At 38.4% G+C, this 13,569-nt stretch overlaps 1 protein-coding gene across 4 annotated transcripts in view; it reads right to left on the bottom strand.

The window, feature by feature from the left end:
* ERP44 (endoplasmic reticulum protein 44) overlaps positions 1 to 13,569 on the bottom strand; it is a 94,969-nt gene that overhangs the window by 41,595 nt on the left and 39,805 nt on the right. For 2 of the 4 annotated variants that reach the window (XM_055578655.1, XM_055578654.1), the window contains exons 2-4: positions 11,294 to 11,366; positions 9,386 to 9,425; positions 4,229 to 4,344 (exon numbers count right to left, since the gene is read on the bottom strand). The exons of 1 other annotated variant lie outside the window; for it this stretch is intronic. In XM_055578655.1, coding sequence (XP_055434630.1) covers positions 4,229 to 4,328 — 100 coding nt within the window. In that variant the 5' untranslated portion in view covers positions 4,329 to 4,344; positions 9,386 to 9,425; positions 11,294 to 11,366. Of the gene's footprint in view, positions 1 to 4,228; positions 4,345 to 5,605; positions 5,738 to 9,385; positions 9,426 to 11,293; positions 11,367 to 13,569 lie in introns of those variants that run through there. One more of the 4 variants, XM_055578656.1, reaches the window with a different exon arrangement.

A 13,569-nucleotide genomic window follows, 5' to 3' on the forward strand; every position in this document is an offset into this window, starting at 1 on the left:
AGATTTAAACCACTTGCTTTGAGACTTACTACAAATCTAAAGTAATCTAGAAAGTGAGGTATCGGTATTAATATAAACAGACAAATATATCCAGTACAGAACAGAGACTAGAAATAGATCCATATATATATGCTCAGAGGATTCTGACAAAGATACAGAATTAGTGAAGAAAGGATTGTCTTTTCAACAAATAATGTCAGAACAACTTGGCAACTATTTGTAAAAAAAAAAAAAAAAAAAGGCATTCTAATCCAAACATTGTGCCACATATAAAAATTAAGTCTAAATGCATCACAGACTTAGATGTATACTTCATACATAAAATTTATGAAAGAAACAATAGCAGAAAGTCTTTGTGATCATGGGTGAGGCAAAGATTTCTTAGAGAATGAAAAAGTACAGTCCATTTTTTAAAAGGACAAAATTAGACTCCATCAAAATTAAGAGTATATGCCTTTCAGAAGATACTCTCAAACAAAACTTGAGATCTCATACTTCCTAACTTCAAAACTTATTACAAGGCTACAATAATTTAAAAAAAAAAGCCTGATACTAGCATAAACACAGACATATTGACCAATGGAACACAACAGATTATCCAAAAATAAACCCTCATATATGCTCAAATGATTTTTGACAAGGGTGTCAAGATCATTCAACAGGGAAGATAGTCTCATCAACAAATGGTGTTAGAAAAGCTGAATGTCCACCTGCAAAAGAATGAAACTGGATCCTTACCTTGAACCATACACAAAATTAATTCAAAATGGGTAAAAACCTAAACTTACCACCTAAATGATAATACTCTAAAAAGAAAATATAGGAGAAAAGATTCATGACATTGGATTTGCAATAATTTCTTGGATATAACACCGAAGAAATTATTGCAAATCCAAATGCTGGCAGTTCCATGGTCACCTGAGGATGGACAGGAGAGACACTCCACAAAGGAGCATAAGCAAAATTTGGGGGATGACAGATATGTTGATATCTTGACTACTATCATAGCTTCACAGCTGTACATGTGTCAAAATATTAAATTGTTATAATTTAAGCTTGTGCAGTTTACTATATGTCAATTGTACTTCAATAAATCTTAAAAAAAAAAAAAGGCAAATCCTACCAAAGAATAATCTGCCTAACAGGAATTTTTCTCCAGACTATAGAACTCTTAAGGTCCTTCCAGATGAAAACCTCTGCAATTCAACTAGCATGTGAGGGATTACCCAAAGTACAGCCTATTGTACAATATCTAAAGAAAGAGTGGAAAATATGAACAAATCATTAAAAGGATTTCATGGTGTCGCTTTAAAAAGGGAAGAATTGGGCTTCCCTGGTGACAAAGTAGATAAGAATCCACCTGCCACTGCAGGGGACACAGGTTTGTTTTCTGGTCTGGGAAGATTCTAAATGCTGTGAAGCGACAAAGCCTGTGAGCTGCAACTATTGAGCCCAAGCTTGTGTGCTGCGAACACTGAAGCCCATGCACCCTAGAGCCTCCACACTACAACTACTGAGGCCACATGTTGCAGCCACTGAGCCCACACACTGCAGCTACTGAGACCCACAAGCTGCAACCACTGAGACCCACACACTGCAACCGAGACCCACAAGCTGCAACCACTGAGACCCACACACTGCAACCGAGACCCACAAGCTGCAACCACTGAGACCCACACGCTGCGACCACTGAGCCTACATGCTGCAGCTACTGAGCCCACACGCTGCAGCTACTGAGCCCACACGCTGCAGCCACGAGCCCACACGCTGCAGCTACTGAAGCCCAGGCACCTAGACTGTGCTCAGTAACAGAAACGACTGCAATGAGAAGCCTGCAAACTGCAACAAAGAGGATCCCTCCGCTCACTCCAACTAGAGAAAACCCATATAAAGCAATGGAGACGTAGCACAGCCAAAAAAGGGCGAAAAATTACACAGAAGGGAAAAAAAAATACTTAAATAAAACACACAATGTCTCAGATATCACTTTCCCTAATAAGAAACTAATTCTGTAGACGTCTCTGGTGGATTAAAAAAAAAATCTTAATTATGGCTATTTACTCCCATAAAAAGATTACTAGCAATGATGTTAGACTTATTTATGTTCACTAATCTGTCTCTTTGTGACTCCATGGACTGCCACCTACCCAGGCCCCTCTGGCATGGGATTCTTCAGGCAACAATACTGGAGTGGGTTACCATTTCCTTTTTCAGGGGATCTTCCTGACCTAGGGATTGAACCCACGTAGCCTGTGAAGAAGGCTGAGCACTGAAGAATTGATGCTTTTGAACTGTGGTGTTGGAGAAGACTCTTGAGAGTCCCTGGGACTGCAAGGAGATCCAACCAGTCCATTCTGAAGGAGAAGAGCCCTGGGATTTCTTTGGAAGGAATGATGCTAAAGCTGAAACTCCAGTACTGTGGCCACCTCATGCGAAGAGTTGACTCATTGGAAAAGACTGTGATGCTGGGAGGGATTGGGGGCAGGAGGAGAAGGGGACGACAGAGGATGAGATGGCTGGATGGCATCACGGGCTCGATGGACGTGAGTCTGAGTGAACTCCGGGAGTTGGTGGTGGACAGGGAGGCCTGGTGTGCTGCGATTCATGGGGTCGCAAAGAGTCGGACATGACTGAGCAACTGAACTGAACTGAATCTGTTAGAATTAATGATATGTATTGTTAAACAAGTTAACTTTTCTAATAACTGTAAGCTTGAGAGCAGAATTTCAGATCTTATAATCCAAATTCAATCAAAGTAGGGGCTGTTGTCTGTTCCAATTAAATACATTAAGAATAGAAAATTTTGAAATGAGAGCCCACACCAAAAACCTCATGTTCTCTGTCAGGGAAAGGTGGGAGGAAAGATCCAAAAAGCAGGGTGGGAATGTAGGCCATGCTTGCACTCACAACCTTTTCTTGCTCCCTTCCTCCTATACAGTTATGAACCTCAGCAGACAGATATGTGGGGCATGGTTTAGGAGATTTTGAAATACTTTGCTGTCAGCTGTTTCTGCCTAGCACAGGGCTTTACCAGAAAATCCCCAAACCATTTGTTGAACTGAATGGAAAATAAGTAAATGGGTCTGGGAAGGCATTTGGTCAGGAGATCGGGATTCGAATTCTGCCCTGACTAGACAGTAAGCTATATGACATTGGTTAAGTCACTTTTTTATTTCCATTTCCTCATCAGCAAAGTGAAAAGTGAGTGTATACAAACATGTGCACGGACACACACACACACACACACAGTCTTGTCAGGTGAAATGTAAAGGATAGGAAATTTGCAGAATAGGAATGTTCTGTAATTCAGGCCAACTTACCAATAACTCAATACAACAAGCTTTTTTAAATGAGCTATCTTTGTCACCCAGAAACACTCAGATGCTTCAGATTCAAAGAATTAGTTTGGTCTCCACTTCGGAACAAAAGAGAGATTTAAAAACAAAGCTAATAGTTCCTGCCTTTGAAGAACTGACATTACAATTGGTGAGACAACCAAGACACAATGAAGCAGAACTACAAAGCGCAGTGACTTTGGCACTATGAGAGAGTTAAATTCAAGGATAATGGAAGCACTCAGGAAGAAACCTCAAAGCAAGCTCACTGGCTCACACTGGAGAAATCTGTCATGCATACAGAAAATTATAAGGATTTTACAAAGAAAGCACCAGTGAGACAAATGAAATCCAAGAGGTTGGGTTCTAAGTAGGACTAACCTAAGTTTCTCAAAATTAATCAGTAACTAGAGCAAATTATACCTCAAAGATAGTTCAAGACATCTTAGTAGAATCTTTTATGTAAGAGAAACCACACAAAAATCTGAGACTGTTTTATTTGAAATGACTATAAATGGTATTTTTGCATGATTCTAAAACTAACAGAAATTGTTTTCTTTCCTAAGCCTATATATCAATTTTATTTATTGATTTTGGTACTTGCTTTGGTAGAAAACCACAATGATTTACTACCTGCATGCTTGCCCTACTATAGTTTAATGAAAAAAAAAAGAAGTTTTTTTTAATCCTTCACACAGGCAAAATGGAAAGTAGTGTTGTAAGTATCCATACATAAAGATTAAATATTAATATTTTAACCAAAGTCAAGAGCATTTTTGTCTTGTTCTCTACTTAAAACAGAGCATTAAAAAAAAAAGTGTGTGCATATGTGTGTGTGTGTAGGAGAGGTGGGGACAGGACAGCTTCTTCCAGACTTCCTATGAGGTACTTACAGTGCTGATCACAATCAACTCTGGCAAAGACTACTTGATTTGCATTTGGGTATTCTTCCTTAATGACATTGGAAGCTTCCTCAAAAATTGGGTGCAACATCTGGCTGAAACGACACCTACGCACAGAAAAGGATACCAATTAAAACTGAAAAGTAGAAGCAATAAAATTTTATTTTTGTTGTTATCTGTTTATATTTAGTATTTATTATATGTACAATAAACAGAATTAACAATCACACTGTTAATTCAGGATTCCTGATGTCATTCACTGGAGATGAAAACAATTTGAAATTCAAAGACTATTCCATTTCAGACAAATAATTTAAAGATGGATCTCTCACAGAGGCAATGAAACAAGTGTGAGATAAGTCCTCTAAAATGTATCTACTTGGATCTGTAATTACTAAGTCTCAGGCATTTATAAAGGAAATTAGCTTCTCTGAATAATGAACATATTTTTAGACTACAAAGTCTTTAAAATGATAAGTTTATTGCCAATATTAGACTGATTCACCTGACAAATTCAATCAAATCTCATAGGCAAGTTAATATGAAAATGGCATATGGTGTAGACTGAACTGTTTCCTCTCAAAATTTACCTCTCGTTCAAATAGGCTTTTGTATGTATAAGCTATTAAACATACTAAGTTCAGGAGCAAAATTTTTTAATTCTCAAAGGAGACTTCCTGTCCATGTTTTCTCTGTCTGTAGTTTTTTGCTCTGCCTTTACTTTTAAAAGGGGCCACAAACCCCACAATATTGTAGAAACATGAGACTTCTAATTCTGACTGCCCCTTGATCAAGCCAACTACTTCACAAATGTATCCTCTTAGTCATTAAAGGCACCTGATGAGAAAGAGAAGAATCAGAATCAGCACACAAGCAGGTGGGCTAGAATGGTTATTTTCATATGAAAAAGATATTGAGTGTTTATTAACAACAACAAGAAGAACACAACTATAATTCCTACTATTGCTTCCAGAGCCCTTTTCCATCAAGAAATGTACCTAAATGAAGCCTGTGAACTCTAATCCACATGTAATTAGGTCAAAGAAAGAAAGTTTTAGTCACTCAGTCGTGTCTGCCTCTTTGCAACCCCATGGACTGTAGCCCACCAGGCTCCTCTGTCCATGGAATTCTCCAGGCAAGAATACTGGAGTGAGTAACCATTCCTTTCTCCAGGGGATCTTCTCAACCCAGGGATCGAACCTACATCTCCTGCATTGCAAGCAGATTCTTTACTGTCTGAGCCAGGGAAGTGCAATTAGGTCATACATATTAATTATAATTTAAGAAAAATATAAAGTCTATGACAGGATACAAACTTTATACTTCCTCCCTATTTTTCTTTGTATGTAACTCTTCTAGCCCACTCACCTGACTTCCTAAGGAGATGTCCTAGAAAATACCAAGGAGACACAATCTGTAGCTTCAGTCTCTTGCTTTCAAGTGGCTCTTTCCTCTTCTAGCATTCTTAAATCTCTCCAATCTGGGATAGGTGGGTAGGGTCTGCAGACATCAGGGACCGTGTCTTATTCTGAGACTACATATTCTAATAAGCATTTCAGTAGATTTCTGTTAAATGAATAAATTGGTAGGATGGAGGAACTGGACAGGCTAGGGTCACAGGTTTCTGGGTTCCCACAGTTTGCTAAAGATAGGATTCTAGAGGGCCAGGGAGGCAAGGGGTAAGGATTGCATGATGATTTCTTGAAGAAATTAGGATATGGCTTAGTAAAGAATCCTGACTTAAGGGCAAGAAAAGAGAGATATTAAGGACTCCTTTCTGGATTGTCCAGTTTGTTGTTCAATAAGCACTTATGCACAGATTCATGTTTAAAACAAGATCAGTTGTAATACCAAAAGGTGAAAGGGGAAGATAAAATAAAACTTCAATTCCAATATAAAGTTACATTTACAAAAGTGACACAACCAAAGCAAACAGATCTATTAACAGGGTCTTGGAACTGTGGTGTTGGAGAAGACTCTTGTGAGTCCCTTGGACTGCAAGGAGATCCAACCAGTCCATTCTGAAGGAGATCAGTCCTGGGTGTTCTTTGGAAGGACTGATGCTAAAGCTGAAACTCCAATACTTTGGCCACCTCATGCGAAGAGTTGACTCATTGGAGAAGACTCTGATGCTGGGAGGGACTGGGGGCAGGAGGAGAAAGGGACGACAGAGGATGAGATGGCTGGATGGCATCACCGACTCAATGGACATGAGTTTGGGTGAACTCCAGGAGTTGGTGATGGACAGGGAGGCCTGGAGTGCTGCAATTCATGGGGTCGCAAGGAGTCGGACACGACTGAGCGACTGAACTGAACTGAAGAGTCATCTGAATCCAATCTCCGTATCTAGTACTTGAAATCAGCCCTTTACAAATCAACCAAATGGGGCAAAAGTCTTTGAGGGGACAATTTAAGGACACTTACTAGTATAACATGGGGTAGCAAAGAGTCGGACATGACTGAGCGACTGAACTGAACTGAACTAGTATAACTTAGTGGGAAAACAAATAAGCTTCAGAGTCAGACATACTTGAGGTTAAATCCCAGTTCCACCACTTACTAGCTGTACGACCTCTCTGAGCCTCAATTTCCTCAATCTAAAATGGAAATTATAATACCTACCTGGAGAGTAGTTCTGAGCATTAAAAACAATATATGTAAAGAACCTGGCACATAACAGCATTATTAAGTTCTACTTTGGTTTACTGTCCTTTCAGGTATATTTTTAGGCAACTCTATTAGAGAATTCTTCCTTAAGCTGTGCCACATCTGTAACTCCCAAAGGACACTCAGAATCCTGACTTTGAGGCCACGCAGTGTAAGTCTAAGTCCTATGTCAAGTTATCCACGTTTTTTTCCATTGAATAAAACAGCATAAAACTTACGTACAACTCCAAGTATTCTTTGGTAGTATGTTTCTCAAATAACTGCAGTTAGTCCACATTTTCAATCTGCTTTTTCACAACAGTTGGTGGCATGTTCTATTTCTCTTTCTTACAACACACAAAACCCCTCCATCAAGGTAACTGCATTCTACTGGATTGGCCAAAAAGTTAATTCGGGTTTTCTGCAACATCTTATGGAAAAACCCAAATGAACCTTTTGGCCAACCCAACAGTTTCAACTCTGCCACAATATAGTCAGGTAAGTATGGGAAAATATTCCTCTGAATCTGTTTACTTTTAGAGTGGACTGAATTCAATAATTTTCTACCACATTCTGTGGTTAATGTTACATATGCTGCTGCTGCTAAGTCGCTTCAGTTGTGTCCGACTCTGTGCAACCCTGTAGACGGCAGCCCACCATGCTCCGCCGTCCCTGAGATTCTCCATGCAAGAACACTGGAGTGGGTTGCCATTTCCTTCTCCAATGCATGAAAGTGAAAAGTGAAAGTGAAGTTGCTCAGTCGTGTCCGACTCTTATCGACCCCATGGACTGCAGCCTACCAGGCTCCTCCGCCCATGGGATTTTCCAGGTAAGAGTACTGGAGTGGGGTGCCATCGCCTTCTCTGAATGTTACATCTGGACAATCCTAATTTACTTCGGAAACTGCTATCTTCTGTTGTACATTTTATAAATGGTATTTTCTCTGTATATCTTCAACATTCTACTGAAGTTCTTTAAATACAGATACTATACATTGTTGATTCAGTAAATATTTACTATGCACTTATCTGCCAACTGTCATGCAAAGTGCTTGGTGATTCATGTTGAAAAAAAGATAGATATGGTAACTTTTCACAAAGTTAATGATATAGGAGAGAGGCACCAACTAAACCATGGCATACAAGTGTTATGACTGGCTAAGTATGCAGGGTTATGAGCAGATATAGAAAGGGTTCCTAACTGTACTTGAGAGTAGGGGTAGGGGCATGATGTAGGAAGGTGGCCTGGAGAAAGTGGCGTCTAATCTTAAGACTTGAAGGATGGTTCAGACTTAATGAAGTAAACAAGAGAGATCCATTCAGACAGAGAAATACCATGATTAAAGGTCAGTGATGAAAGAATACAGAATATTACAGAAGCATAACAGAACAGAATATGGGAATGGAGAGGCAAGAGATACAGCAGCAGAGGTAGGAAGGAACAGGGCCACCAGGGGCCTTCCAGGCCAAGGTAAGGGACTCACATAAAAGTAATGGAAAACATTTAAGGTTTTTAAGATGAGGTGTAAACTAATCTAATTTGCACTTTAGGAAAGACTACTCTGGCTTACTTTGCAGCAAAAAGAATGGAGACATATAAGACCAGAAGCAGAGGCAATAAACTAAGACTGTTAATAGATATCTAGGTAAACTGTAGGACTATGTGTGGCTTGAAGTAGGGGCAGAGGCACCTGCTAGGTGGGAAGCCTAAGAGGGTCATATAAGATACAGACTGTCTGGGAATAAGGATGATGTGAGTTGTTTCGAACTTCTCTCCAGCTGAAGTGCCCCTCTTCCTATCCCCATGCCACATTCTTTAACATCTACAATATACTGTGCCCTTGTGCTCAATGCTGGGAACACTAAGAAAAACTTTATCTCTGCCCTCAAAACTGGTTTGCTGGAACACAGAGATTGAAGACAAAACAATGTAGTAGAATGTGGGACATAGGGAACTACGTGAACAGACAAGACAGAATCCGATTTAGACAGGGAAAGGAGTAAAGGCTTCCTAGAAGTAGTAGTAGATGGTATGCGTTACAAAATATCAACATTATTTTTCCTTCTAAATCTGCCATACCCACATCCTCACCTCCAAACACTGCCTTACTTCCTCAGTAAGGAAAAATAGAGAACTGCAATATGTACGTATGTGTGTGCATGTGTGAGAGAGAGACTGAGAGACAAAGAGAGACAGACAGACAAAGACAGAAATCTGAGTTATTCTGTAACCTGCTTTTATTTTAAAATGTGGGATGATGGAATCAGTATATTTTCTCTCTTAAAACAAATGCTCACCAAATTAAGTTGCTTCATCTGTAAATAAATGAACCTGAATTATTAATTTTGTTTATGGAGTACTGTCTTACAGAAGAAAGAGGCTTCCCTACTTACTCCTTTCTAGCAAAGAAAAATCACCTCTAGAAAGTTAAAAGCAAAAAACAAAATAACCCCAAAACCCTTAATGATGTACCCCTCCCCACCAAAATAAGATATTACTTACCAATCAGCATAAAAATTTACTAAAGCAACATCAGCATTGTCTGAAATTGAAAAACAAAACCAAACAACCTAAGTTACTTATGTCTACGTAATTATGACATAATTCAAGATAATGGTTTCCATCATAGCCTTTTCTATTTTAAAGGCTCAAGAAAAATACACAGTAACTATTAAGTTATCTCTCATTCAGAAACCTGTACATAGCATCAAAAATGGCTTACATAATTTGTGGGAGCCCCTATTCCTTTTCTCTACATCCACCATCTTAATACCTCCACTGAATGAATATAAAATAAACAGAGAATCAAGCTCAGATCAGGCAAGTAAGCTACTAAATAGCCTACTCTCATAAAAAGTGAAGTGGAGTGATCTGGCTTTTATTAATCCATTTTTTGACCTTCCACATTCATGAATAACTGAGAATTAGCTCTGCAAATATTGCATTGGCCAAAAAGTTCATTTGGTTTTTCCTTAAGATGTTACCGAAAAACCCAAACAAACTTTTTGGCCAACCAATAAAATCCTATTTCAGAGAACAGACGTGTATAACTAAGCTATTTCTAAAACTCAGATGCCACCTAGTAGCAACAAGTAATCTACAAATAACAGTGTTGCATAAGATGTACCTTTTCTGGTTCCTACCCGTTTAACATTTATTCTCTGTTGCAAAATATAACTCAGTATTATTTGCATATCCAGATGTGAAGACAGGAGAAAGGTATCTGTTCCTTTTGCCTAAATCTAACAAAAACTCAGTACTCAGTAAACTGCATGCATGTGCACACACACACACACACACACAAATCATACCCACAAAGATATTCTAGAATGTGAAAGATGAAAGGAGTGAAGATGATTTGCGAGTTTCAATTCTCTATTTCCTTTTTTATTTGATATCTTTGAGGCACTTTCTGTCCACGTACTATTCACTAACACAGTGTGGTTCTCGAACTGTGGTTCCTGGGACCAGAAGCACCAGCATCACACTGGAACTTGCAGAAATGCAAATTCTTAGGTTGGGTCTAGCGATTTCTATCAGGAACTGGGGGCAGGCCTATCAATACTGGTATTTTAAGTCCTCCATGTGACACTGATCTAGGCTAAAGTTTCTCTCAAGAAATCCCACAATGTGGGAGCAGACTTTCTAGCATTTAAAACCAGTTCCAAGGAAACAAGACAACATATGATGGTCAATGAATAATCCTTTTATCTCTCATTATTTTTAGTTTTGCTCAAATCAGTGGGTGAAATGAAGTATTAAAAAAAAAAAAAAAGACATCATTTATCCACAGTACATTTTCTTAAATCTCCTAAGTTGTGATTTTCTGATTAACCACATTTTCACCTTCCCTCTACTTCTTTTAAAAACAAGAAGAAATGTCTTCCCCTGAATTATTTGAATCTACAATCACACTGTCAACAAACAAGCAAAAATACTTACTAAACTTAATTGGATCAATGACAAAAGAAGAGATCAGAGTACATGATATAGTTAAAAGCTAAAAAAGACACATATACAAAAAAATTGTAGACTGTGTCCTAAGGTCATTAACATAATACTGCACAGTGGAAACTGCTGGTCTTTAAGCCACAAAATACTCTAAGAGTGGTATTTATGACAAGGCAAAGAAACAAAACAAGACTAAAAGTTTACCTGTAACACAGGAAAGCAGACTTACACATTTTAAGAAATTTTACCAAAAACTAAAATGAAAAGTGCTTAGTTAAATACATATGCACACAGACACACAGACACACACACACACAAACACACACACAGACACCATGGAATTAATCAGAATGCTGGCTCCTCAACTGTTTTAGGTAACTGAGATTTTATTTTGTTTTTGTATATAAACTAATTTTTAATAGAAAAGAAAGTATACTTTAAAAATATGAAGGTACTTACTTAAAATGTCATCTATATTCTCTGTATCAAGACTTATTATTTCAGCTGTTACAGGAGTAAAAACCCAAGTTACCTGGAAATTTAAAAAAATGCAAAAATTAATAAATGTTTCTACAAAAGGCAAATGATGCTAAAAGTCTAAAAAGAAAATTCACAAACTAAGTTGGTTCTACTAGTTACAAAATTACCAGTTGGTTTTAATCTTTATTATCTACTCTAACTCTTCATGGGATCACTGAAATAGCAGTACAACTTCTCAAGCCTGGAAACGGGGTTCAACAGATTTCCTCTATTTCTTTCTAAATACATAAAAGAAACTGTTTCTAAACAATTTTCAAAATTAAAAATGTACTCAGTCTTTTAAATTAATATTCTCAACAACTTTATCTCTGCTGTCATTAGAAAAAAAATTGCCAGATTATTAACAGTCTTGAAAGAATATAAAACCGAGGCTAAGTTTGCTGATTCTAACCCACCATGCTTCTAAGACAGAACAAAATACTGAAAAGAAGAATTCAAGAAAGACTTTTCAAATTGTTAACCAAAAGCCCTTCTTGCCTGGTCTTCAAATGCAGGTGGTTTAACAATGTGAAGGTGAGAGGCTATAAAGAAGAGAGTAAGAGTAGGTAAAATAAGTGTGTCCACTTGAACATGTCTAAGACACTAAATTCAAAGAAAATTTCAGATTGCCATCTACAAAACAAAGAAAAGGCATGATTTTAAACTAAACTAACAACTGCTTACTTAGATTTTAAGAAGTTGTATTATTTAAAAAGTAATGTCATCTCACATGCTAGTAAAGTAATGCTCAAAATTCTCCAAGGCAGGCTTCAGCAATACGTGAACCGTGAACTACCAGATGTTCAAGCTGGTTTTAGAAAAGGCAGAGGAACCAGAGATCAAATTGCCAACATCCACTGGATCATCGAAAAAGCAAGAGAGTTCCAGAAAAACATCTATTTCTGCTTTACTGACTATGCCAAAGCCTTTGACTGTGTGGCTCACAATAAACTGTGGAAAATTCTGAAAGAGATGGGAGTACCAGACCACCTGACCTGCCTCTTGAGAAACCTGTATGCAGGTCAGGAAGCAACAGTTAGAACTGGACCTGGAACAACAGACTGGTTCCAAATAGGAAAAGGAGTATGTCAAGGCTGTATATTGTCACCCTACTTATTTAACTTCTATGCAGAGTACATCATGAGAAACGCTGGGCTGGAGGAAGCACAAGCTGGAATCAAGATTTCTGGGAGAAATATCAATAACCTCAGATATGCAGATGACACCACCCTTATGGCAGAAAGCAAAGAAGAACTAAAGAGCCTCTTGATGAAAGTGAAAGAGGAGAGTGAAAAAGTTGGCTTAAAGCTCAACATTCAGAAAACTAAGATCATGGCATCTGGTTCCATCACTTCATGGGAAATAGATGGGAAAACAGTGGAAACAGTGTCAGACTTTATTTTTCTGGGCTCCAAAATCACTGCAGATGGTGACTGCAGCCATGAAATTAAAAGACGCTTACTCCTTGGAAGGAAAGTTATGACCAACCTAGATAGCATATTAAAAGGCAGAGACATTGCTTTGCCAACAAAGGTCCGTCTAGTCAAGGCTATGGTTTTTCCAGTAGTCATATATGGATGTGAGAGTTGGACTGTGAAGAAAGCTGAGCGCCGAAAAATTGATGCTATTGAACTGTGGTGTTGGAGAAGACTCTTGAGAGTCCCTTGGACCGCAAGGAGATCCAACCAGTCCATTCTAAAGGAGATCAGTCCTGGGTGTTTTTTGGAAGGACTGATGCTAAAGCTGAAACTCCAATACTTTGGCCACCTCATGGGAAGAGCTGACTCATTGGAAAAGACTCTGATGCTGGGAGGGATTGAGGGCAGGAGGAGAAGGGGATGACAGAGGATGAGATGGCTGGATGGCATTACCGACTCGATGGACATGAGTCTGAGTGAACTCTGGGAGTTGGTGATGGACAGGGAGGCCTGGCGTGCTGCAATTCATGGGGTCGCAGAGTCGGATACGACTGAGCCACTGAACTGAACTGAATGTTTAGTGTATTTTATTTTTAGGTTCCATCTTTAATACACTATGTGTTTTTATCTTTGTTTCTGCACTCAAAGTTTACTTCTAATGGAGAAACAAGCATTAAATAACAAAGACAAAATCAAACAAATCATGTATGGCATCAAAGTCAATAAGTAATTTGATAATATACAATGAGTGAAAGAGAGATGTTTCAGCATCATATTTGGTGAGATTGGTGAACAAGC

Source organism: Bubalus kerabau, chromosome 4 (assembly GCF_029407905.1).
Source record: "Bubalus kerabau isolate K-KA32 ecotype Philippines breed swamp buffalo chromosome 4, PCC_UOA_SB_1v2, whole genome shotgun sequence".
In the NCBI taxonomy this organism is placed as follows: domain Eukaryota; kingdom Metazoa; phylum Chordata; class Mammalia; order Artiodactyla; family Bovidae; genus Bubalus; species Bubalus kerabau.